Source organism: Lipophrys pholis (assembly GCF_963383615.2).
Source record: "Lipophrys pholis genome assembly, chromosome: 11".
Classification (NCBI taxonomy): domain Eukaryota; kingdom Metazoa; phylum Chordata; class Actinopteri; order Blenniiformes; family Blenniidae; genus Lipophrys; species Lipophrys pholis.
In genome coordinates this window covers 26427220-26454928 of record NC_137631.1, presented here as the reverse complement: position 1 = coordinate 26454928, position 27709 = coordinate 26427220, and the positions used below count along the sequence as shown (strand labels likewise).

The 27709-nt window shown below is 44.3% G+C and overlaps 1 protein-coding gene across 1 annotated transcript in view; it reads left to right on the top strand.

Moving 5' to 3' along the window:
• Nucleotides 1-23320, top strand: part of hipk2 (homeodomain interacting protein kinase 2) — a 74367-nt gene extending 51047 nt beyond the window's left edge. The window contains 14 exon segments of the mRNA XM_080474477.1: nucleotides 3784-3907; nucleotides 4821-4940; nucleotides 6173-6259; nucleotides 10082-10266; nucleotides 10380-10536; nucleotides 10538-10543; nucleotides 12795-13020; nucleotides 13597-13718; nucleotides 16594-16724; nucleotides 18304-18486; nucleotides 18584-18907; nucleotides 19988-20232; nucleotides 20357-20517; nucleotides 21471-23320. Of these exon segments, the coding sequence (XP_080330603.1) occupies nucleotides 3784-3907; nucleotides 4821-4940; nucleotides 6173-6259; nucleotides 10082-10266; nucleotides 10380-10536; nucleotides 10538-10543; nucleotides 12795-13020; nucleotides 13597-13718; nucleotides 16594-16724; nucleotides 18304-18486; nucleotides 18584-18907; nucleotides 19988-20232; nucleotides 20357-20517; nucleotides 21471-21932 (2533 nt within the window). The 3' untranslated portion in view covers nucleotides 21933-23320.
• Nucleotides 23321-27709: the final 4389 nt, after the last annotated feature.

The following is a 27709-nucleotide window of genomic DNA, read 5'->3' as shown; positions in this document are numbered from 1 at the left end:
TGTTCTCTGTGTGCATGGTCCCCCCCCCCCAAAAAAAATAAAAAATAAATCAGCACCCACTAGTGGCCCTATTGAGAACTACAGTGTTTCAGTGTTTCTGCCATTTCCATATAAATGGATCATTTTCAAAACATTGCGTTTTCACTTGAAATGTTGTGTAAACCGGGCTCCAGGCAGCCAGGTCACGAGCTTGTTGCTCCTTTTTCGACTCAAGAGCAGAAATTGAGTTTTATAAACTTTAAGAGATTCAAAAGTTTTATTGAGTTCTCCCACCAAAAAAATCCCTGAATATTTTATCTACCAAATATTCAAAACCGATAACTGTGACCATGAAACACCTGCCTGCCTGTGTGAAACAACAGCGTCGTCATCCGCAGCGAGAACTGAAGTGATCCTATATGCACCGGTGATCACGTCTCATGCACCAACTCTTCAGAAAGGAAAGGAACAATGTTTGTGAGCTGCGCAGATGTGTGTGCTGTTTATCACTGCCAGTGAAAGGCCTGGCTCAGCAGCAGCTGTGGAGCGCTTTGCATGCAATGGCAGAGGTGCAATGGCAGGGGCAGATTTGCATTTGTGGTTTCATATCATAAGCCACAAAGTTACTCCATCGCTCTTCCTTCCTCCCTTTCCTTCTCTCTCTCTCTCTCTCTCTCTCTCTCTCTCTCTCTCGGTTTCACTGGTCTTGTTGAGATTTCTGTGAGTGGCAAAAAGAAGCAACAGGGACAGGCTAAGTAGAGCACTGGAGCATAACCGGGGAAGATTCAAGCCGTTACGGCCCCAATGCACACCATCTATACAAGCAAGTCGCCTAATTGCATATAAGTCATTTTCACAAACAGCCACACGTGTTGTCCACTATAATGAGGAGAACTGACATCACTAATTGTATCCATGTTACAGTGAGCTTTATCGCTGGTTTTCAGAAAGGTCACTTATGCAAGTTTTTTTTTTTTTTTCTTCTTTCAGCCATGTGTGTTAAAACATGTCCTCCATGGAAAAATCAACATGAATTTAATATTCAGTGTGTCAAGCCGACAAAACAACAACTTTACAGCGGCCTGTGATCAGCACATGTCCACTGTGCGACATCCAGAGCACCATCTGATAAATGGCTTACCTCAGTCTTTCATCTTGACAATGCATTTTGATGGTAAGAATTTCCTCAAAGACAGCCTGTTTTTTTTTTACGGGATAATCGCCTGCAGTTTATGTTGCTTGCCGTGTTTCATATATATTTTGGGTTGCTCAAATTTAAATGAGGTTTTCGGAAAACTCATATTCATGCAAATAAGGGGATAAATGTTTTGAGTGTGTGGGGTTTTTTTTTTTTTTTTTTTGTCAGTATAGAAATATGTGAATCCTATTTAGGTGACAAATGTACCCCAGAACTGCTGGGCTGCTATAATGGTTTCATTATGTCGTAAAAAAAATGCATACATAATAATAATGTCAAAGTCCTGCCTGATTCTGTTATCAGCTTCACAGACAGCATGAGAACTGAAGTGCTGAAAGTACAAATGAGAGCATGGGAATATAAACAGAACATTATCTGCACAAACTTTGTCGAGTAGTGTTGATACAGTGTCTCACGGTTATAACTTAAAGATTCATATTTACACAGAATCTAGAACAGTGCTGTCTTTTGTCTCCTGGCAAAATTTGATCAAGCCTCTCTTTCGCTGAATGGAAAATTGATGCTGGGAGACCATGTCTTTCTGATAGGTCGCACTTTATTAGTTTTGCGGCGGTGGCACACTTGTCTACGTGTGTGGAGCCGCTGATGTTCCCTCTCGCTTGTGTCCTTAATGAAACTCCTGCCAGCCGAACGAGTTTTTAAAAGAGGATCAGGCCGACCCCGGTCCCAGTGTCCATCTCCTTCCCGTTCTTCCTCGCCGCTCCCCTCTGATATCGCCTCCTGTCAGGCTCCTCGATATGTTCTGTGGAAGTCTTTTGACAGATGTCTCAGCTCTTGGTGTTGTTCTGGTGTGTAATGATATTGTTGTCTTGTTCGTTAAGATCCTAATAAACCAGCACGTTCTGTTACGGGAAGTCATTTTCCAGCAAAGCACGACCTGCAGGAGACACGACCCCTGAACAGTTTAGTTTTCATTCTGATTTTGTCTATTTTCTGTTGTCTTCTGTCTCTATACATTAAACACATCTGAATCTCATGTCCCCTCTGTTCTTTCCACCCAACATCAGCGAGCGATGAAGGGCTTTTCTAGTGGGCGCTCGCGTTAGAAATGTGCTTTTATGTATGTGAGGTATGTCCATTCATTCGGTCCCCCCCCACAGCTGCTCTAAGACCACTTACTCCCCACCCCCCACCGGTCTATAAAGTCCTTTAGCGTCCGCTCCTGCTGTTTTCCACATTCTCTGTTTGCCTGGTACGTACAGTTCCAGCGGGCCCAAGGCCAGACCCCCCCCCCCCCCCCCCCACTATTCTCTTACCACGGCCAAAAGCCTGCCAGAGCCCCTCCAGGCTAGAGGCAGGGACCTACTTACCCTGGTCAATCTGACAATCCACATTGTCAACTTGAAGCTTTCCACTACCCGTATTTGGTCCTTGTGAATTCTGTGTTTTACTGTTGACGTGGATGGATGGAAGTGTATTCAGATTCCGCAGTTTCGTTCAGTCATGAAGCTTCTTTTTGGAGCTAAGTGACGATACTTTACCAATAGGTAAAATGTGAGACCAAAGACTTCCCTCCTATGGTGATGACAGCAAGAGAACCTCTCGAAAGTGCTTTATGTTGTTAGCAAGCAGAACCACTGTGTTCTCGGTTATTTTAAGCTCCATCAGAGACGTGAGCTCACAAGACGTGTATTAGTCTCTCTGACAGGACATAAAACGCGTTGAATGAAATTTGGGAATTGTTTGGGACTGCGGTGCTGCTCAGATAACTGGAGCAATATTTCTTCTTTTTCATCAAATCACAGATATTTATCGCCTCCTCAGCTGAAACGCTCTTATAGTTCTTTACTCTGTGTGTGTGTGTGTGTGTGTGTGTGTGTGTGTGTGTGTGTGTGTGTGTGTGTGTGTGTGTGTGTGTGTGTGTGTGTGTGTGTGTGTGTGTGTGTGTGTGTGTGTGTGTGTGTGTGTCTACGCACATGGGAAAGGCCTGTTTTGAAATTAAGTACTGATGTCTTTCATGTCCAAATGACTTGCTAAATGCCCAGATGAAGCTCGTTGCATGGTCTGGTGAACATTCATGTTGGTTTTATTTTTCTTGGCATAATTGTTTCCATGTTGCTCTTCGAGGCTGCGGGGTTGTGAAACACCAACCCCTTCTCTACACGTTTCCCGTGTCTGACTGCCCGAGACGTGGCTCAGCGATTGGTGCTGCTGCAATGTTATCAATCAGTTATCTGCAACGTGCCACCTTGCATACTGCCCAAACAAGAGATATGAAAAAGGAACACTCTGCCGACTACAACCGCAGTGACAATAAATCTCAAGGCTGCATCGAGAGATCAAAGTTAAGACAAGATAGCAGCCTTCAGACTTTGTAGATTAATTGAAGTGACAGTCTTGTTGCTAAATACAAAAATGTATAAATGTATAAATGTAAACTTTCGGTGTGTGTGTTGTATATTTAAATGGCAGAGACTGGGAAGATCTCCAGATCCCTCCCACATAAAAAGCCTGACCCGTGTTTACTACACTGCAGTTTTAGTGATTCTCTATCCAAAGATCCAATGTCTTTACGCATCAGATTGAACTATTACATTTAGGATGAGGTCCTATGGCTAACTGCACTGTGTTTTCTTTGTCCCCAGGGCGCCAGAGATCATCCTGGGCCTGCCTTTCTGTGAGGCCATAGACATGTGGTCCCTGGGCTGTGTGATAGCCGAGCTCTTCCTGGGTTGGCCCCTCTACCCCGGAGCCTCAGAGTACGATCAGGTAACACAATGATGATTGCGCGGACCTTCAGACCGCTTCCTGACCTCTGATTTCTTGTGACGCACACCCGTGAATCCTCTCCCGTGTGCCATTGTTCCTGTGTGTTTTTCCTCTCTGTGCTTGTATATTTCTCTCTGAGCTCGGGAGGGTGGGATGCCTCTTCCTGAAAGTCCCCCGACGACCCCTGATGATTCTTGCGCAGCCTCCCTGTTTATCTGAACAGATGCCACAGAGCCACTTGTCCAATTAGTGGAGCCCCTGTGCTCCAGAGCAAGACATTGTCGCGTTGCTTTCCCTCTATCAGTCCAGATGTGGCTCAGTGGGGGAAACCTTGAGCAAGTTGTGCTCCATCTCTGAACAAGCTTGTGTGATTTTTCACAAGCCCGCCCAACATTGCAAGTCTCATTTACAAACCTCGATATCAGTCTTTGACTCTTAAGCTGAGGTCATCTTTGGCTGCTATACATAATTCTTCCTTGCCAGGCTAGACTTTCGAACTCTCAGAAGAATATCTGTCCTGAAGTTTTTGTAATGAGCAGGAAAGATTCCATCAATTCATTAATCTTTCATACCGCTTCAACCAATTCATGGTTGTTAAGTGCGGGAGCTGATCCATACTGAGTATGGGTGAAGGCATTATGCAGAGTATAGTATGAAAATCCACAGAGAAACACTTATGGGCAATTTAGGTTCACCAATTCACCCCAAACATATATTTTTTTAAGTACTTTGGAGATGGCTTGTACACGCACAGGGAAAACATGTAGACTCCGACTTGAACTTGATATTCTCAATGTGAGGGGAAAGTACTAACCACTACACTTGTGCATCCCTGGATAGATTAAATGGTTGCATGTGTGCATGTGAAAACCTCAAACACGTCTTTCCTGTTTTCTTTTGTTTTGTTTTGTAGATCCGGTACATCTCACAGACACAGGGCCTGCCTGCAGAGTATCTGTTGAGTGCAGGGACGAAGACCACCAGGTTCTTCAACAGAGATCCAGACTCTACCTATCCCCTGTGGAGACTCAAGGTATTGGAGTAAAACAATCTCGAGACTGTAATATTTCACTGCCCAAAGCTTTGCCAGTGAAACCTGTGGCTAATATTGTCTGGTTACACCGTGTGGGGTATTGATGGGCCCGTTGGCTGGCGATAAACAAAGTGAAAGGGTAATGAGAGCAAAATGGATCTGTGTGAGAGGATTTGGCGAATGAAAACCCAGCGTGATGAATCTAACTCAGAGGGCGACTGCTCTAACCCCCGCTCACTGTCCCACTATGTAGGCCACTCAATAAGGAGCGCGCTCCTTTTCTTTTTTTTTTTCTTTTTACCCTCATTAACTTAATTTGAACTTTTGTGTGCCACACAGAGCTTTCGCACATTGAATTCTTGACAGTATTGAGCTGCAAATGCTGATCCCTTCTTTGCGGGGTACGGTAATGCTTTTACTACGACATCCCTGTCTGAGTCTACCATTGATTTACTTTTATTTTTTGCTTTTGGGTTGAAAGTGTTGAGTGCATTTATTTGTTATGAATTCCACTAACATACCAAAACCGCTGACAACAACTAATGATAGCGGCTGGCCCTTTAAATTAAGAAATATAGTAACTAAGAGAGTACATAGCGTGCATTTTTCCCATTTGAGAGAGCTGCATGGGCCGTTAGCTGTTGTCAGGTAAGATTTGGGACACCTGGTTGGTAGGTTTTCAATGTTTTTAAAAAGTCCTTTTTGGCAGTGTGAAGACACTGAGATGAGTAATTTGGCACTTGATATTACTGTTATACCTCCCTCGCGTGTTCCTAGTATGTGGAAAATTACTTACATTTTTTCCACTCTGAAGGATGACGGCTCAACTTAAATCTGACCTCGCCACATATTGCTGTAAAAATATTGTGTTACTCTATCAAGTTCGTTGAACACAGACATCGTTTTGTGTAGCTTACCCAGCTGAAAAAGTGAATAATTACACTGTTCGCAAAGTGAAGTTCTTGTGTGGCCCTGTGAGCCGGTATGCATAACGCGGTGTGTATTCTTCGTAAAGTGTTTGTCTGATACGCACCTCCGTGAGCAGTCTCCACCCGTCTTTCTTGGCTGTTAGATGAGTATTTGTGTGCTACCCCAGGGTTGCTCAGAGGGTAAGCCATGTCCTGCCGCACATCAACAACAAGAGGCTGTAATGAGCCAAATGTAAATAGTGCGTTTCCAGAGGGGAAGTGCGATGGGATTTGAGAGGAACATCTGCTTCTTGTCTCCTGCAGACTCCGGAGGACCATGAGGGTGAAACAGGGATCAAGTCAAAGGAGGCCCGCAAGTATATCTTCAACTGCTTGGATGATATGGCGCAGGTATGCCAACAGTGGTTTCACTTTTCTTTTGCTACACTTTTCTTTTTGCTTCAATCGCTTCCATCTCTCTTGCATTTACAGCTTCTGTGATCAGGTTATTCACGTCTCGGGCCAATTTGCTCCATCACATCTCCACAATTATCCATCCAAAGCCCTTTAAAATATTTATGCTTGCCAAGTTCTGATCTCCAGCTGCAGTATAGCTCAGCTGATTTATAGATTGTACAAGTTGAAATGAAAGCAGCTGCTCGCTGAAACCTCTCCTCCACTGCGCCTCTGCTCTTCATTTTGCCTAAACCGCTATCTAATAACTTACAGGCACACTTTGGAGAGAAACATGTGGTGCGGCTGGTTAACAGGTTCCAATATATTCCGTTTACTTTTGTATTTAACTCGCAGTGAGTGTTGTGGCTTTGTCCTCACTTTGCAGATTTGTGGTACATGTAAGCATATATAGAGGGCATCTGTTAAGAAAAGAAAGTGCTTTACTAGTACTGTACATGAAGCTATTCTGGAGACTTCCACATAGTTTTTCAGGCCGGCTCAGCAGGGCCCACACAGTGTTGTGTCTGTGTGACTCAGCTGGTTAGTTTCTTCCTCCCTGATGCCCTGCATGTCACCTGTGGGAATTTGCTAAGGAGATCTTACGTAACCCCATGAACATGATTTAATGTACAGCATATGAATAGGGACAGCTGCTGAAAAGTCACATGTAATGCCACTTTCCACTGTGACTCAGAGTGAATTCATCTCCCCGTGGTGGGAAAGTTCACATGTAGCCATGACATTTGGATAAGACGTGCCGGCAGTGTCAGTTAGTGCATGTTGTTTTGTTGGCTCGATCACGAGCAGGTTCCACTGGCAGACGTGGCACAAATGACCAAAAAGTGACTGATTTCCCCACAGTAACCTCATATTTTTCACACTATCATCATACTTTTTGATGATGACCCAGGAGATGTGCTTTAGACAAGTTAACTTTCTTTTTTTCCCCCCCTCTGTGATATGGTCATCTTGATACCCAGCTCCTGCTCGCCTCTGAAAATTGCCAATGTGGACACGCAACACATGTGGCTAGTTAACTGATGGAGACAATTATAGTTGTCCACCAGTGCCCAGGGCCGCTGTCAGCTCTGTCTGGAATAACTTGCTGTCGGCGGGGACAAGATGCTATCGTTTTCTGCGCTTGTCGGATTTACAGTTACCACACACCTGCGCGCGCACGCACACATATATATGAATCACAGTTTAATGAAACCAACCTGCACCGGTATGATATCCCCTGGGTCATCTCTCTCTTCTGTGCTTCAAGCTCTGGGTCCTGTCTTCTTCTGTTGCAGCCAGATTCAGCTTACTACAAAAACACTGAGGAGATTCAGCAGAGCTGCACAGGCTTACTGTCTGAGAAACGCAGCGTATTTCTGCCCCCGTCTCACTATCCTGGACATATAAACAAGTCAGCATTGTGGACATCTGTCTCTGCGTGTATAATGAATGATATTGCTGAAGGCCCTGCAAGACAGAGGGGCTGGATGCCAGGAAGAGATAATGAACCTCTTTTCAGTCGTGGGAAATATGGGGAGGCTTTAGTCACAAGTATATCTAATTTGAGTAAATCAGACACCAACTTAGAGCAAATGCAGGACCTCGCTAGGGGCCTGTAGAGGAACGTACGCGGACCGGAACTGCACAAAAATGGATTGGCTTTGATCTGTAGATTGGAGTGCAGCCATGACAGGAAGCACAGTAAGGCGTTCACTGAATCTTGTTTTTATTATATACACTTAAAGATAGAACTTTTCCTTTCTTCATCCGCATTTCCTGCTGAGAAAGACACAGAGATAAAGTTCCAGATTAATGTGCACATGCTGCAAGGCGGAGAGGGGGGGGGGGGGGGGGGGGGGGATGGGCCGGCATCCTGCATGCCTGGCACCACATCTCCTGAGGCATCGCCCCGAAGTGTCCTGCCGCTCGACATCTGCCATTTCTGCCCCCACTTCAGAGACGTCCGTGCTCCTCGTGACACAAACATCCGTTGACATTCCACACACATGTGGCTCGCCATCTTGGTTAAAGCCTCATGTTTTCATATTTTCCATTATTATTTTTTATTTCCATTTAACAAAAATAAATAAATAAAGCTGGATGATATCTTCTCTATCTAATTAATTCATGTATCCTAATTTAGTAGCCGATAGGAAAATTCTTTATCCTCTTTAGGCCTCTTCTTATCCTGCCTGATTACTGTGGCACCAAACTATGTGCATTTCCCCAAAGTCATCTCTCCCACTGGCAGAGGACAATGTGATTATTTCTCACCTCATTCTGCAGATTATTCCTTTATCACAGCCGGTGGAGATGGCGAGCAGAGAGGGGCGGCGACACAACCTGAATAACCTGCATAGAGAAAGAGAACCGAATCAGACTTGCAGTGTTGACTGGCAGCAGATCTGATAGCCCCTGGAGCAGGCCTACAGATAAGCGTTGCGTCTTTATGAAAAACAGGCCTGCTACCGCTGCATGGCAGTCACAATAAACAAGGCTGCCTGTCTGCTGCGACTGTCCCTGTTTCTGTGCTGACAGTCTGCGTGTTCGCTTCACACCAGACTTGCTATATCATGACCTTGTCCCACTTTCTTCGTCCCTCGCTCCACACGACAACCCCAAAAAGCAGACCTGAACGTCAGAGCTAGGCCGCTGCCTATCAATTTTGGCGAGCCATGAAGCTTTGCATTAAAGCCGAAATCGCCCTCTTTCCCCTCCCGTACTTATCCACAAGCTAAGCCGCAATGTTTATTACAGATGAAGCAACACGATATTCCGAGGCAGCTTCCCAGAATTGCCTCAGAACATATTTAGGTTAAGTTGTCCCGTGTCAGCTTTTTCAGAAGTACTCGCAAAATGGTGTTCTCTGTGAAAGGGCTTTTTAATGACTAGCCAGTGGTGGTGTTTATTGGGTTTCTGTTTTTTGTTTGTTTTCACATCTCAGGAATAGATAAAAATCGCAGTCAAGGCGCCAGTAGATATTCCAAGTGGGGCTATGAATATCAGCGCAAATGTTTATCATGTCGCCGAGGTGGAAGGTTATCACTAGGCTCTGTCGCACACAGACTTGACAACCTAACTTATGAGGCCTTGTGGGTATTAATAAGTCCCTCTACAGGAATTAGCTGGGGGGAGGTTGTTTTTTTTTTTTCTCCTGTTATCAGTGAGGACATTATAGCTCGTAAACACTTGTTATGATATCAAGAAAACATTTGAAAAAGGACTGATACACATGACAACTAGATATTTTAAAATGTGGAAATGAGCTTCAAGTTGAAACTCGGATTGATAATTGATCCAGTAGATTGGGAATACAGAGAATTCTCCTGTAAGAATCACTTATTTATTATGCCAAAAAGAAAAAAGCAAGCAATTTACATGGTCATCAGAATAGAATAGAATAGAATAGAATAGAATAGAATAGAAATATATACCTTATTTATCCAAGTGCAATTCTTTACTTCCAAATATCCGATATGAATACCCAACAGTTGTTTGCTCTTATATCTTTTGACTAAGAAAACAATCAGGAATCTCCACCAACAGACAATCAGTGGAAGAATCTTCTTAATTTAAAAGCGAACACACTTCCTGGAACACAATTAGAAGAAAAAAAAACCCTGGAGGAAATGGACTGGATACAAGACTGAAAGGGACAATACCGGATTAGGAACAATGGCAGTGTATGAACCCGTCTGTAGGGATTCTATAAAATGAATGCATATGTGTGATTTGTAATGAAATAAATAAAGCATTCAAAATGGACTTTTCCTTCAGGTTAACATGACGTCAGATCTGGAAGGAAGCGAGATGCTGGCGGAGAAGGCGGACAGGCGGGAGTTCATCGACTTGTTAACCAAGATGCTGACCATCGATGCGGACAAGAGGATCACCCCGATTGAAACGCTCAACCACCCCTTTGTTACCATGTCGCATCTCCTCGATTTCCCACATAGCACACAGTATGAACTCCGCTGCTGCTGTTTTTTCTTTTGCACATTTATCGTTTCGAGCGGTGAAGTTCTGAGACCCGGTGATCACTCAAACCCCCCCCCCTTGCTCTCTGTCCCCGCAGCGTGAAGTCATGCTTCCAAAACATGGAGATCTGCAAACGTCGCGTCAACATGTACGACACAGTCAACCAGAGCAAGACGCCCTTTATCACCCACGTGGCTCCCAGCACCTCCACCAACCTCACGATGACCTTCAACAACCAGCTTAACACTGTGCACAGGCCAGGTGAGAGTGCAAAACATAAAGCTCATCATCGTTCATCTGTATTCTGCGAGGCAACCGGTCACCGTTCACTTCTGTGCTGTCAGATGCAAGTATGTAAATGAGCTTGGCTGATGTTTATTGCATTTGCATGGTCGGTTCCACAAAAATTTTAGACAGAGGAGTTGATGGACTACATATTACAAATGCAGCTGAAAAATGCATGTAATGCGAATTGTGAGATAAGAGCATAAAATACAGAAGACTGAACATTTACGCCGTAAATTCCCATATATTTGTGGGTGTCATGTTGAGTCATTACGGCAGAGACGAACATATGAACTATGTATTTTGCATGATGCTGTTTTAAACAAACAGTGTCAGTGGTTAAGCAGCCCAGAAGTGTCTATTTGTGTCTTTGTTCTGTTTTCTCTCTCTCTCTCTCTCTCTCTCTCTCTCTCTCTCTCTCTCTCTCTCTCTCTCTCTCTCTCTCTCTTCTCTCTCTCTCTCACTCTCTCTCTCTCCCTCTCTCTCTCTCTCTTCTTCCATTCTTCCTGTTTGTCTGCCTGTTTCCATGCTTACTTGGCTGCCTTTCTGCCTTGGGTGCATGTATATCTGTCTGCGTGCATTTCTGTCTGTGCCCCAGGTTCCTGTGGGGATTGTCACAAAGTGCTGATTACACACATGACAAGCCCCACTTCCTGCTTGCCTTGCATTCTGGGGCTTTCAGGCCTTAAGAATCCCTTTAGCAGGCTTCCTCTCTTTTCCCCTCCTCTCACTCCTGTCCTCCTCTGTCTTCTCTTCTTTCCTCCCATTTCCCTGGGTTGAGCCTGTGGTGCTTTACCGCTTCACTCCCGTACGGTCTGTGAATCGAAACTGCTGACTTTTGGCTTCTGCCGGAATCACCAAACGTCTGGTTGCAAGGTTTTCCAGATTGTGTTTAGTTACAACTCCTTCACTCTCTCTATCTCCTCTTCTCTCTCTCCTTCTCCTCTCTCTCTCTCTCTCTCTCTCTCCTCTCTCTCTCTCTCTCTCATCTCCCACTCCCACCCCTCTTGTTAGTAAACAGAGTTCTTTATCACCAACTATATCGAGCCAGCTCTCGCTGTGTAGCATGCGACAAAACTCCCATCTTGCTGTGATTTAAATGGATTAACATTCCCTCAACTTGTCTTTTCTGCGCCCGGCTCTCAGGGCATATAGGCAGACTTAAGTTAGTGATTTATTCATCTCGTTTCATTTGCAAGGCTGGGATGTATCTTTGGCCTGTGTTTTGCTGCCTCCGTGCTTGTTTATGATGAATGCCACAGTACCATATTGATTATGTTCTCTCTCCTGGTGTTCATCGAACACACTAAAGAGAGCAAATGAAAAATGAAAGCGCCGTCTATGTATTTTCCTACGTACACCTAATGAAAAGGACTAAAATTAGCCAGCGTCTCGTGGAGCAAACACTACTCACATGCCGAGCAAATGCTGTCTCTTAAAAGCATTTGTTTGTATCTACGATGTTCCCGGGCGGTCTTGGCATTTCACATGTCTTATTAATGGTCAAGACATGCCGGAGTTACCTAAGCTTATATAATTATACGGTGACTGTGGGATGTGAAATATTTCTCCTCTCAGGCATAATTGATTTGGAGGCCAGATAGTGAAGCTGTGACATGAAATGTCAAATTTTGTTGCGGCAAATTAAATCGTCTCGTTCTTATGATATCATAACTTAAGCAGAGTGGTAATGAAGAAGATCTTTATGCTGCTGTGGGGTTTTGTGTTTATACTTTCTTTTAAACACCTCAGTAGACGGTTGCATCCGTGAGCAGTAGTGCATTTCTCTCAGCCGAACTCAGTATGTCGTGGTAAACGATCAGTCTAAATTTTTTCTGGTGTGGCATTTTGCTCATTGATGGTTGATTATTCCTGGAATTGCAGCCATTGATTGCATCTTTGCTCACACTCTTTGGCTCCCTCTAATTAATCAAATCAACAGGCTGCATATTTTAAGGCATGTTCAAATCAGTCGCCCAATTTCCTCATTCTTCCATCGGCTTTTATCATCACTGGGTGCCTCGTGAGCTATCCTGTCTTCCTTTGATATGAGGGTTGTTTTGGCATCTTTTTGTCTGCATTATTTTGTTAGAATATTGCTATTATTCTTATTTTCTCATGATATACACCATTCAGACTTGCCTCCGAGGAGCTCCTCCACCTCCCTGTCATTCCCACCAGTACCCCCACCCTCATGATTTTTATTTTGGTCCCGTCATTCCTTTAGGCCACCAACCTGGCTCCCTCCTCCACCAACAATGCCACCCTTTCCTTTGCAAGTCCTGACGTCTCCATACTAAACTACCAATCTGCACTCTACCAGCCCTCCGCTGCCTCCATGGCAGCTGTGGCCCAGAGGAGCATGCCCCTGCAGCCGGGGGCTCCTCAGCTCTGCGCTGCCCGGCCTGACCCCTTCCAGCAGGCGCTCATAGTCTGCCCACCTGGTTTCCAAGGTAAGGAGGCCCCACCTGTCAGTAAGCATTAGCCCAAATGGACCGAATAGGATTTCTGGCTCATCTGTGAAAACACACAAGCGACTGCACTAAAACACGCTTTGATTCAACAGTGAAACACAATTCAACAACATTCATCTGCAACCATACATAATGTGACAGTGTTAGTTCTGTCTCTGCGAGTAAACAGTCCTCTTGTTTTTTGCCAGCTTTTTGTCTTTTTATTATGCATTGCCCAACAGGCAGTGTCAGTCATACCATAAAAACAGTGATTTGTTGATAACTTGAGGCAATTAGTCATTTGAAAGGAAATGTAATATCTTTGCTGTTATGCCGTTTGCATGACTACTGGTTTTGTTTTCGCCCAGGACTGCTATTTTCACACTATTTTCAAAGGGATTTTGACATCTGTTGAATGCAGATGAAACACCTTTCATGTATAACTCATGCCGCGATATCTTTTGAGTTAATTTTACCGATTCTATAGGCAGACTCTTTAATAAGTGACGCATGTGGGGGTGGTATGACTGCACTTAATTGATGACATCTTTTGTGCGTTGCTTTATTTATGTACAGGGCTGCAGGCATCCCCTTCCAAGCACACCAGTTACTCTGTGCGGATGGAGAATGCTGTTCCCATAGTGACGCAGGCCCCCGGTGCCCAGCCTTTGCAGATTCAACCTGGCCTCCTTACACAGGTAGGAAGACTGAAGCATCACAGAGGATGAACTAATGGAGTTATTTGGATCTTAACAATAACAGTGCCTGTCAAGAACATTTCTGAACTCTGAACTGCTCGCAATCAAACAAAGCTCTCTTGCATTCTTTTTTATTTTTATTTATTTATTTTTTTCCTGAGCCTCCACTAAGAATAGTATCTATCGATGGAGGATTAAAATCACTCAGTGTTCGTGACCCTGCCCCTGCTGGCAGCTGCTTTTTCCTGAGTGCATTCAGGCAAGCTTTCCTGTGCATTGCACTCTGCCGTTCTCTCTCTCTCTCTCTGCTGCTGCTGCTGCTCGCTCCCCCTCGCTTGCTCCCTCTGCTGCCTTGCTCTCCTGGAGGCTGAGGGTATCACGGTCTGGTGCACTCAAAGGCAGGAGCCTCTTACACAGAGAAGGCCTTTACTGGAGCCTGCACAGTGGAGCCAGAGCTTCAGCTGCTAATATGCAGTTGTTGCAAGTAACAGAGAGTGACTGTGTATCACTCTCATTGCGCACACAGACACACACGCAGGCTGTAGACCACTTCCATTGCCACACCACGTCTTTCCCTATGGAAATTTCCGTGGCTTTAAATATCCCTGAGAATCCAGGGAGTTTGAAGCACTCCCTTATCTCCAGTTAATCATGCAGTAGGCAGGAAGGCAGGCAGGCAGACAGCAAAGCTCTGTGTGTGTGTGTGCATGCTTGTGTTTCGATGGTGGGTTAATCTGTCAGATATCAAATGGTGATTAGCTCCACGGCTGCCTCCAAGTCAGGCGCTCCAAATTACAGGCCTTAGAGGTCAGGGGAAGCGTGGATGAAGATTTGCTTGACCAGGAGATTCACAACATCATCAAAAACAATAGAGCTAAAGATCTTCTTTTTTTTTTTTTTTTTAATCCAGGTCTGAACGTAAGGAAGAGTGTCAGTTGCATTGCATTAATTAACACATCAAGTTTGGACCGGCAAACTGCTGTGCACTGCAGGTGTTCAACCGTAACCTCTGTCTGCGCACATGTTACGCAAAGACAGGCAACAGTTAACATAAACAGATGGTTTATATAGGCCAGCAAACAGCACACCTAATAACTTGGTGTGTGGTGTGTGTGCCTGCTTTCACATGTTTATTCCTTAACTGTGGGAGGTCTCACGGGCTTGACTTAAGTCTCTGTTTGCATTCACGCCACCTGTGACTTCATGCACCCAGCGCCCAACTCGGACCCAAGTTTACCTCCAGGCACCTAAAGAGAGTGAGAGAGAGAGAGAGAGAGAGAGAGAGAGAGAGAGAGAGAGAGAGAGAGAGAGAGAGAGGAGAAGGAGAAGGAGAAGGAGAAGGAGAAGGAAGGAGGCTCCAAGCAGGGAGGCAAGGGAAACCAGCAGGACCTTTATCTGGAGCAGGAATGCAGAAAATGTGGAAACAATTGGGGAGTGAGTGCTGGGGCTTTGAAAGCCTCGAGGTGACAAAGGGTTTTCACCCAGGGAGTGTAGGTCGAGGTGGGAGGCGGAGGGCCACTGATAGTGATGGTGGGCTCCGAGAGGAAAGAAAACGGCCTCTTAACTGGGTTACCATTTCAGGACAGACAGGCTTGTTACACAACGCAGACGCCCAGCGAGAGAGAGGCATGTAGAGTGCCAGGAATGAAGATAGAGCAAGCAGGAGGACGAGGAGCAGGAGATGGATGGATGTATTAGAGTCTCTTAATGGCATGTTGATAAAAGACCTTGGATGTGGTCGCAGATGTAAAGACCATCTCCATCTCCAGAATGTTCCATTAGAGAGGTCAGTCATCAGTGCACGGAACTGCTAGCCTTCAGATCCCCCCCCCCCCTCCCGCAGCACTGGACTTTGTAACCTACCCCAGACAAGAAAGAAAATCCCACCTGACTCCAATCAGGAAACTCTACAGATCAGTTACCTTGTGCCAAGATCTGTTGTAAACAACCAAAAGCGAAGGTGAAAATAAAAATAAAGATTAGGTGACGGGAAACGATAGTTAAAAATATCGCTGCCTTAAGTAGTAGCAGATTAGCTGCTTTGCATTTTGTGCAGCGCTCCTTCCTTCTCCGTCTCGTCTCTGTCTTTCCGTTTCTCTATTTAAAACGCGTGTGTGCTGCGGCACATACTGATGCTGTTGTAAATAGACGTGCAAATGGTATTAAAGGAACAATTCATTAGCCCTGACATTAAAGTGCTAATCAATAGAACTGCATTAAACTATTAGGGTTACACACACACACACACACACACACACACACACACAGTAACACACAAGCGTGTTCAGGCATGCGTGCACACATACTCATCTTGGCACATCTCGGGGAATATTATGCTTGATAGTCCTCCTGTTCTGCACCAGAAATACAAAGTAGTCTCTTTCAGAGTAGCTTGAATAGACCTACGAATTTAATTAGAACATAGGCTGATTTGACTAAAGTGAAACACGTAATCTCACTAAACTAACGCGCGCACATAGATGCACACACACACTGACAGGCTCACTCACTCATACACAATCACACAAAGAAAGGAGTAGCTGTACATCTTTATTAAGTCCTGGTCTTATCTCTTTTGTCGATGGATGTCTCCTTGAAGCTGGCAGAGTTCATTTTACATGCCCAGCAGCTAGTTTTAAACTGGCTGTTATGCACTTTAAGAAGGTACTGTAATGTATCACAACACCCTCAAACTAATCAGGCAACGACTTTTCTTTTATTCATGGACTTTTAACGTTCAAACAAAATCCTGACAATATTCAGCACTTGAACGTTTCCAACGAAACCGTTGTTTGTTTGGGTTTTTTTTTTTTTCCCTGTTGTCTCCTTAAAATGACCTTTAAATCTGTGTTTATTCTTTGCTGTCTTACCTCAGCAGGCCTGGCCCAGCGGCACCCAGCAGATCCTGCTGCCTCCAGCCTGGCAGCAGCTCACCCACACCTCAGTCCAGCATGCAACTGTCATCCCAGACTCCATGAGTAGCACACAAACTCTCGCCAACTGGAGGTGAACGATACTTTCTTACTTTTTCTGCTTGAGCTTTTTTTTTTTTTACTTTTGATTGTGGCTCCCAGCTTCTGATTTGTTTGGATAAAGACATTGTATGTATATGTACATAGCTTAGAAATTAAATTGTGGAGCTCAGAATATATTACTCTGGTCAGGTCTGTAGCTCAGCCTCATGCTTTATAGCTTTGATAGGTCAAACATAGAAAGATGGTGTGGTATAAATCTGATTGACAAAGGTGCCTGTATCTTTCTGACAACTTGGCCTTTATCGTCAATGAACGATTCTTGAAATGCACACTGGTGCTTTTATAAGAGCAGATTTACCTCAGGGAGGTGGGATATATGTACATGTAGAGACATCATGTGGAGTTTAACCTGTCATCACGGTGACTTGATAAATGGACGGATAGATAGAGGGAGGGGGGGGTCAATCTGCAGGGAGATAAGGTGTTTTTTTGTGGACGGCAGCATGAGCCACGTATGCTCAGATTCATTTGGAGCTGTCCATCTGTGACAAGACACCCCCCGCCCCTCCGTGTCCCTCCCTCCCTTCCTGTCCAGTGGCAGCTCTGCTGTCCTCAGAGAGACGATTGGGAAAGTGTCGCACTTCCTCTGCAGAGCTATCGCTCCACAGCTGCTGGTGTCAGCTCCTCTGCCCTCCCTCTTCACTCGCTCTCTCTCTCTCTCTCTCTCTCTCTCTCTCTCTCTCTCTCTCTCTCTCTCTCTCTCCCTCTCTCCTTCTTGTGCTTCCTCAGGAAAGGTAGCTGCTGCCACCCACTGGCCTCTGTGGGAAATATTCACCCACCGTGTCTCATTTGCCACCAAAGTTAATAATAATGACAATGATAATAATATTAATAATACCTTCTATATATTAGCACCATTCAGGACACCCAAAGTCACTGTACACAATGAGCACGTTAAAATACGGTTTTAAAGTAAACACAGTAATAACATTAGAAACATTAATGGATTTGCAGCAGACCACCACTGTTTTACATGAATATGCTTATTTAAATATATATTTTTGCTTTAACATCGGATTTCAAAGTGTCCAGGGATTGGTGGAAAGGTAAAGCTTAGCGTCATCGGCATAGCAGCGGAATTGAATATTCTATTTACAAAAATATGGCCAAGGGGGTGGAGATACGTAATGAAGAGAATGGGACCTAAGACAGATCCCTGGGGAACACCAGAGAAGAGTGGACGGTTATCATCAGGGTTAGGGTTAGTGCTTGGATTGAAAGATTTTATTTGAGTGTGACCAGAAAGGCGTGACTTGAACCAGACCAGGGGTGTGTTTGATAAACTGATAGATGCTGATCCATGGAGGAGGATGGAGTGTCAAAACCTGCACTCAGATCGAGAAGAAGGAAAATGGATAACAGTGCAGAATCAGCTGCAATTAGGAAGTCGTTGGTGACTTGTTGGTGACTTTTTGGTGATTTGACAGAACATACAGCTGGATTTGATTGACTCATATGACATATGTGTGTGTGTTTTTCTGCAGTGCATCAATTTTCATGTTTCCCATTGGTTTCAGTTAGTTTTAACAGTCGCTTGTGTTTTACTACAGGAATTCCCACCCTCATGGCAGCCATTACAATCCCATCATGCAGCAGCCGGCTTTGTTGGCTGGTCATGTCACGCTCCCATCCAGCCAGACTCTCAACGTGGGTGTGGCACATGTCATGAGGCAGCCCTCGGCCAATAACAGCTCCTCTTCCAAAAAGAACAAACAGCACCAGATGTCTGCCAGGTACTTGAACACTCACCACCGATCACGTCGCTGTGATTGTCGCCGCCTTCGTGTCGCGCTCTCCATTAACCTGTGGCCATCTCCGCCTTTCTATCAGGAACATGTCAGCCTACGAGGTGTCGTCCTCCCAAGTGGTGCTGTCCCCGCAGCGCTCCAAGCGGGTGAAGGAGAACACGCCCCCACGTTGCGCCGTGCTACAGAACGGCTCGGCCTCCAACTGCCCGCCCGCGCAGGGATGTGGGGGCGGCGGGTGGGGGGCGAATGAAGCAGAGCAGGCTTCCAGCACCACCCGCGACCATCAACACCAGCACCACGTCCCCCGACAGACCATCATCATCCCGGACACGCCCAGCCCCGCAGTCAGCATCATCACCATCAGCAGCGACACAGACGAGGAAGACGATCACAAACAAAACAACAGGTCGGTTCTGTTTTCCCAGGGATTAGTGGGGTTTTTGTTTGCCTCAGTCACACAAGAGACGAACGCTTATCTCTGGGGTCACCTGAGCTTGTCGTGTTGCTGTGAATTGCTACTGATGAAAGAGATTTGCGGGTTCCTCATTTTAATTTGAATCTTCACAATGGACAGATCACAGGAGGCTACAATCTTAGATCAGCGAAGGAAATCAAAGTTCCTTTTTCAAAACATGGAATAGATTTTGCTTTTTACTCCCATTTCGTGTTTCAGCCAATGGATCTTTATTCCTCGAGCACTTTTCATGCTACATATTGCAGCACAATCTGCTTACACAATGAAAACAAAGCACAGTAACACCCCCAGACACATACAAACTCTCTCAAGGACTAAATTTAAAATCAAGGCAGCGAAGAGTGAGGCGAGCTATCTCACATCGCCACCGAGGAGACGGTAGAGTCAGAGTAAGGTATTTAAAGGACAAAAGATAAAATGATTAAACACTGAGGTTTTGTGTTTGTCCTTCATTCTCATTCTGCAACTTCTGCAAATTCTATTCTTCACCCATTCATCTGAGATGTTGTAGTGTTAACCACCACAACAGGTGGTCTCTTTTGTACATCTACCGTAAATGTCCAGTCATGGATCTTAGTGTCTCTGTTGGCCGGTGATTGTATGACTTCAAAACTTTGAACTTTACTTTAAAAGTCATATTGTTATATGAGCCGCTGAAAACCAAGTGTCAGTAATGTCAAGTTCTCAAAATTAACAGACACTCACGGTGGTTACATCAATTGAAACACCATGATTGTGTGATGTCCTACAAGCATAAAGACGAGGCAAGTAGGAATGGAAAGAAACTATTCCAACAATAATAACAATAGCAACAATAAAATCACATTTATACAGCAAAAAAAAACCACTTCTTCTTTTGAGGGAAACATTTGCGACTTTGGAAATGCATTTGTCTTTATGGTTTGTGGCTCTGCTCATTAGACTCGCTTTGGCGACCCGCGTGAACAGACTTGTATTACTTGAGTTGATTTGCATTCAACTTTAACTTTCTTCTCCCTCCGATGTCTTTAGTTCATCTTCAAAGCAGAGGAAGAATGTCATCAGTTGCGTGACGGTCCACGATTCGCCGGACTCCGACTGTTCCAGCAACAACAGCCCCTACGCTGTGGAGTCGAGGCCGCCTAACAACAACAGCTATGACACAAAGACCACCATCCTGGACAATTACAACAACGGCAACCCCCGCACCATCATCATTCCCCCGCTCAAAACACAGAACAGCGAGGTCCCCAGTGAATGTGAGCGCCTAATGCCAGGTAATTAAAACCGATCCTATGAAAAATACAACCTCCCCGCCTGAGCCGGGGGTTTATTACGTCGTCAAATACAGTACTAAAGTTGCAATTCCGATAAACCAGATGTCTGTCCTTTCCTTCGCAGATGCAATGAACCATCAGAATTCAGCTTATAAATTCAAATCCTCCAATGGAGTGGTATCTGGCAATAATCACATACCCGGGGGCGTGATTGGTGTCGGGTCCTACCGACAGCAGCGCTCAGGGCCACACCCCCTCCAGCAGCAGCCTCTCAATCTCAGCCAGGTATGGTGAAAGATAGCGACAGTAGCTTAGCATTGTCGGAAGTAGATACATTCACTCTATATCGGTGTATAATGAGATAAATGTCGTTACGATACGTATAATCTAAGTGCATGAAAAAGTTTTGCAGAACTGGAAAACAAAGCAATGATAACCAAGAGGAAGACTTCAGTTTTAGACTCTTCATGCAAAATGTTAAAATAATGCTGATTTTAGTAGTTTTTGCAAAGATGTGGAAATCTAGTTACTTTTTTAGTGACCTCGAAGTTAGAGCTGATAATAGATTATATGGAGAACAGATTGCTGTGTTCAAAGATTAACATTCAAATCACCATCACCAGTCAAAACACACTTGGAAAGGCAAGTCTGATGCAAAACGGAAGCAGTAGATTATCAGAACTGCTGCATAGTAAGAGATGTTTTGATATTCAGATGTGGCTCAAAGTATTCGTAGTAGAACTTCCATGTAATCAATAATTGTTGTGTACCAAAACTTCCTGTTCCCATTTGAAATATAGAAACTTCTTCTGAAATCAGAGTTTGAAATGTAATTTGTTTATTTGAAGATGATCTCCCGCAAAGTCAAAGCTGTGCTTAAAAACGATAGCCGCAGATTAGATTAATAAAAGATTGCGAGACCTCAGAATGTACAACACAGAAAATATCTGATTACGAAGTCTGCAAATGAGAGTCTTAGAAAGCTAGATGTGGAAATATCATAGTAGATAATAGACATTGTCTCAAACACTCAAACTTTTTCAGACATTGTAAATCACATACATTCAACTATTAGCACCAAGCAGTCCCAGTAGTTTGTGTGAACCACAAATATAAACATTATAAGTATAAATCTTTCATAAATCAAGCAGTCCAGCCATGAAAAAAGTTTCTGACTCAAAGCTATGATATCAGTTGACTCATGATCATTTCCTGTAAATCTCTTCTGGATCATCCAGGCCCAGCAGCACATGGTAGCCGATCGAACGGGACACCGGCGCCAGCAGGCCTACATCACCCCCAGCATCGCCGCCCAAGCCCCATACTCCTTCCATCACAACAGTCCCTCTCACACAGGGAACGTTCACCCGCACCTGGCCGCCACCCACCTGCCCAGCCAGCCGCACCTCTACGCGTACACAGCGCCCGCCGCGCTGGGCTCCACCAGCACCGTGGCCCACCTGGTGGCCTCGCAGGGGTCGGCGCGCCACGCGGTCCAGCACGGGAGCTACCCCCCGAGCATCGTCCACCAGGTCCCCGTCAGCATGGGCCACCGCGTGCTCCCCTCGCCCACCCTGCACCACAGCCAGTACCAGGCCCAGTTCGCCCACCAGGCCTACATCAGCGCCTCACCCGCCTCCACCGTCTACACTGGATACCCGCTGAGCCCCACCAAGGTCAACCAGTACCCTTACCTCTAGAGAAGACACTGACTGACACTGGAGAGCCCGACCAAGCGCTGCTGCTTCCCTCCACCTCGCCCCCGACACCCCTGAGCTCCAGCCCACATCCCAAATATCTTCTCCTCGACCTCAGACATAAACAGAGACGGAGGAACATGCAATCCTCATGAAACTGTCACGTATAACTTGAAGATATAACGACAGAGAGAAAAAGAAAAAAATAATAGCCTCTCTTGAAGGGAAAGTTGGGGTTTTGGATTTTTAGAGGGGTACAAGTTCAAGAAGTTTTCTTTTCATTTTGTTCTTTTTTTTCTTAAAAGGGCCAGTTTTTACTTTCTTTTTTGCCTATTATATTTGCTTTACTATCTGAGAAAAAGTGACGTCTCATTAGTTTTACAGGGAAGTTTGAAGCGGGCCATTTTTTTTGGGGGGGGGCAGTGGAGGTTTTCTGATAATTTTTTTTGTTTGTTTTCTTTTGTTTCCCCTCTTTATATATTGGAAAGTGACTGTTGAACAGGGGTTACTGACTGGAAGTTCGGAATCCCAAGTGGTTTGGGGGAAAAGGTGAAATACGGAAACCTGCTGCTCTTCAAAGAAAAAAAAAAAATATTGATGGCCTTGAACTGTCTTAGTATTTCCAAATCATTCACGGCGTGGGAAGAAAAGTGAGGCGAGTCCTCCCACTCCGCCTCCTCCAGCAGAGGAGGCCTCTGGAAATATAACCAACAGAAGACAACAAACTTTTTAGTGTATTTATAGATATTTTTCTTTATGTTTCACTTTTATGACGATACTTCAGTTTTAGCTTGGTGTCTTAGCTGGGCCCCGTTCTTAGAATGTAGCAGTCTGCACCCGTTTGTTTTCAGATGAAACTTTTTTCCCCCCCTGATACCAATAGACTTTGTTTTTGTTCCTCTTTCTTTTCTTTCTTTTTTTAATTCAATGTGATTGCACAAAGTGGTTATAATAACATAGGCATGTACAACGTGATTGTCTGTGTGTGCTACTGTCAGCCATGCGTGTGTAGTCCACCTCCTCCTCCTCCTCAAAAAAACAAAACCCCAACCCCCTCAAATCTTTAGGTTTCGACCATTTTTCCCTCGTAGTGCCTTACAGATATAACGACACAGTTTACTTGGCTTGGATCCTGAAAAGCCACAAGAGACTATAGCTATACTTAGAGAGAGAGAAAGCGAGAGAGAGAGACATGTTTTCCCTGGTTTGACATCCTAATCGGGGCAGTTGTAGCTTCCTTCCAGGTGTAGGCTCAGCCCTTTCTTGCTGTTTCTTGTCCTTAACGACAGCGTGTGATGAGGAAGATCACTGTCAGAGCTGACAACCACGCCGAACTATTTTGTTATGTGTGCATGAGATAACTTTGCCTGGTGTACTTACCAAAGTCATACAAAAAAAAAAAATTTGTTGTTACATTTTCTCTGGATATTAATGTAAATAGGAAAGTGTACAGTCTAGCTCTAGCTGTAGAGCCTCTTATCCCAGTGGTACACGAGGCGTGGCTGGAGGTTGTGTTTGTTTCTTTTCAATCACTCAAGGCGGATCTGTGCATTGTGATCGTAGAGCGAAAGACATTCGCTCAGGGGAGTGAATTACAGCTTTTTTTTTTGTTTTGTTTTTTTTAAAGGTTAAAAGCTAGTCCAGGAGAAGGGCCTGACAGAAAGTGACTGTTGCCATGAGGTTGATTCTGTGAGGCTTGAGCGTCGAGGGTTGTTCGAGAGAGATACTGCGTAGGCACGAGTGAAGGGGCTGGTTGAAAGCGTAGGGTCAGTTTAGGATGGGGCCGCGGAGGAGGACAGGGGCGAAACTCTCTATCTTAAATGGGAATAAAAAAACGGGAGCAAGTTGGCAATGAGCAGGTTGATAGTGTCACTGAGCCCAGGTTTGATCGGTAGGTCCGTGGTGGGCACGATACCTCACCTTGAATGCACACCTAAAAATCCTGACTTGGGTTAAGTTTGTCTCTCCGGCGAGGATAACTGGAAGTGAATTTAGTCACGCTCGAGGTTTGGGGTAGCGCCTCAAGCGCTGCAAGAACAGAAGGGAAACGCCTGCAGCGTACACCTGGAAGGGCACCTTGCGGATGGTTTTTGTCGCTACTGTCCATTTGTCTTCGAACCAGGTACACCACAGACATTTTCACGCCAGCCAGACGGGATACCTGAAACACTTAGAGAACCAATAGGGCTGTCGCTTTGTGTGTTTGCTGCTCGATTTAACGTAACTTCATTTCCCGGTAGCCGATAATACAAATAATCCCCCCACACACACCCCCCACCCACCCGGTTCATTAGTCCTCTGGAACGTGGGCACATCAGAAATGCTGGTGGTTTAGTAAAAAGCCTTCCCTTGTCCTTCATTGTTTGCCATTGTACTTGCATTTGAAGTGTTTTGTTTTTGTTCTTTCCTTTTCTTTCTTTTTTTATTTAACATTATCTTGAACTTCTTGACATGGCTGTAGTACATGTTGTGTTAATTTTTTAGAGATTGTTGCAATAATTCATGTGGATGTTTTATCAGAGTGTGTGCGCGTGTGTGTGTGTGTGTGCGTGTGTACGTGTGTGTGTGTACGTGTGTGTGTTTTTATTATTATATGTCAGGCTCATTTCTATTTTGTAACCAGGGGGGTTGATGTACAGTAATATTTAGTATTCTGTGGAGGTGGGTGCACCTGTGTAAAGTGTTGCAACACTGCTGAAGGTAGTCGGTGTTGTGTTGATGATAATCCACTGGGGCCCTTATTGTAGGTCGGCTTTAAGGGTGCTGTATCCAGGTTTGAGATCCAACAGTCCCTTGACGGGCTCCGGAGTGGTCTTTTCATCCTGGTACTTTCCTCAAAGACAAAAACAAACAAACTCTCCACACCCTATCAGCTCCAGCATGCAAGCCTCGGTTTCTGAGCACTTAAAAATGTGATTGCGTAATACGTTTGCTGGCTACATCATTCGTTTTTTGTTTTTTGTTTTATCTACTTAATTTCCTCCGGGTCGCTGGGGCCTAAACACACACACACACACACACTCACACACGCACTCACTCACATAAAGGAGACGATTTTTTGTTTTATTTTTCATTAATCTTTTTAGCTCCTCTGTTACGAGACAAACTACTGAAACATTCCACTGTTTGAGGGAATTTGGCATTATGACCCCCTCGCTACACTGCTGTCCTGCTTGCCCCCGCTGCTCTCACCAACATCGGGATAATGTTGTCACGCTGACTTTTTTTTCTTTCTTTCTTTCTTTCTTTCTTTCTTTCTTTCTTTCTTTCTTTCTTTCTTTCTTTCTTTCTTTCTTTCTTTCTTTTTCTTTTTGCTTGTCCCACCAAAGAATTTTAAAGAAATTGATGGTGTACAACACAACACAGTACAAGCAGACAGGCAATAACTTCTGGTCTTGAAATGCTTTACAAGTGTCTTTGTGGACGTTTTGTTGCACCACCACGAAACACACACGTGTGAACAACAGTGAGTTTGGTGCACACGGAGGATTGGAAATACATCATGCATACAGCACGGGGATTTGTTTCTGGAGGAGCGGACCTCCGATGTCTTTTGCTTTCATTATTTCACACACTTGGCCCCTATCGAGACTAAAATCGGTGATCAATAATTTATCTCTCCAAATTCTTTGGTAAGCCAGTTTTGTTTTTGTTTTTTCAGTTGTTGATGTTGTGGCTTTTATTGGTGTCGTAAGAAGAATGAATTTGTTTGAATAGGACAATAGAAGAAAAAAACCCCAGTTTGTTACACAATAGCGTGCCATGGAATAGAATGACTTGTAATAATGAAATAATCTAAACATTTTTTTTTTTTACCAACTATACCTTTAAAACGATGGTCACCTGCACAAAATGAATGTAATACGTGACCTGCCACATCCGAAACGGCTCTAGATCTTAACTCAGTGGGTGACCATTCATTTAAGTTCTACACCATTTGTGGCCATGCATGATGCAATAATTATACACATCTGATTTCCAGCAAAAATCCCACATGAGATTAAATAGTGTCAGATTACAGTTGCCCCCCCCCCCCCCCCCCCCCCCCCCCCCACACCCCCACAAAAAGGGATATCAGTCATCACTCTTTTTTTTCAAATGACAGTTGAGAGAGACCCTGTATGAGCAACATTGTGGAAGATTACGTGTCACGTATGATACCTTTCTGTCTGTCATTCTGTTTCACATAACCAATGTTTTGTGTTTGACGACGTGAGGTGGGGGATCTGAAGTGTGAGCATTAATGTAGAGCGAGTGACCTTACAACTACCAAAATGTGCTTAAGTAGCGTGTAAAGACGTTCCGTGTCGCCGAGGTGAGCGTAGCCTTCCCAACTAGCAACTTTAGTTTAAGTACTGCCTTCCAAATAACCAACGATACCTCCAAAGCTTTAAGGTTGACATTTGAATTAGAGATTAAAAAAAAAAATCAACAAAAAAAAACAAAACTTAACAAGGCAGAGTCGATTTCTCTCTTTCTGAGAAGTCTGGTATTTTCCTTTTCAAATACGCTCAAACTTCCAGTTTTGCTGGTGGCGGTTCTGTGCATCCTCCTGGTCCTGGAGCTTTGGAAACAATGAGAAACATTCCTGAGAACTTGGCACGCAGTGCTGTGTTAGTCTTCTCCGAACAAACTCCTCCAAGGCGACTTGAAGCTTAGTAAGTGAGCGGACAAACCCGCAGCATCAAACCACGCTCTCGGTCGGTTTAAAATCATTTGGCAAAGCCGCAGCTGCTTCCCAAAGTACGAAGGAGTAACCGACAGGCGCGTTAGGTGGAGAAATCATGTGCAGAATAAATTCATGATCTGGTTACACAAGCATTCTTAAAGCCCTTTTTGGAAAAGAGTGTTAAATGTCTTTTTTTGTTTTTTTGTTTTGTTTTGTTTATTTTAACTTTTGTGAAGGTGTTTTGCTGGCTATTCCTCGGGGGAATTCAGGGTGAGGTGGTCATGGTTTGATGCCATTACATCAGTGAATGAATTTAAAAGCCAAATCTGACCTGATTTCTCACCAATTTTCGCTGTTAATTATCTGCATTAAGCGGGAATATTTCATTCGTCTGATGTGACCAGATATTCTTTCCTCTAACTGTGTCATTTTAAAGAATTTATCTTCTCCCGCCAATTATTTTTTTTTCCTCAAGTACTTTTACGGCAGTAGTTTATCAAATCTGGACGTGGTAGACCAAAGCAACATTTGAAAAAAAAAATAAAAATAATCGATTTTGTCATTTTCACATTACAAAGCGATCAATACGAAGCTTGAAATCATGTCAAAGAGACGAGACTCTCTGCGGATGATCAAAATGGTGGCGCTAAACTTTTGTAGCTATCGCAGCTACTTGCACAATTTGTAAAAGCGACAGATTCGTATTTTCTAAAGACCTAAGAGTGCATCAAACCCTGACCCCCTTTTGTGTCCATTGCTGTATGGTTTCTCAATGGTGTAAAATCTCATTCTTTGTCGATGAAGCTAATGTGTGCTGCAGTATTTCCTAGTATACTTCTCTCTTAATTGTCTTTTCTTATTTACATATTTTGTTTATTGGGGTGTGATGTCTCATTATTTCAATCTGTTGACGTAGCGTTCTATGTATACCCTGTTCCTTAGCCTAATCTTATTAAGTATGTTATGAGAATGGATATTTTACTGGCTTTATAGAATGTTTAAATAAATATAATAATGACAATAAGAAAAAGGATTAATTAAACCTCCTAACAAGTTGAGTACTTGCTACTAAGCGCTTGTGTTACCATTATGATGTTGTGTGCTTCTCTTA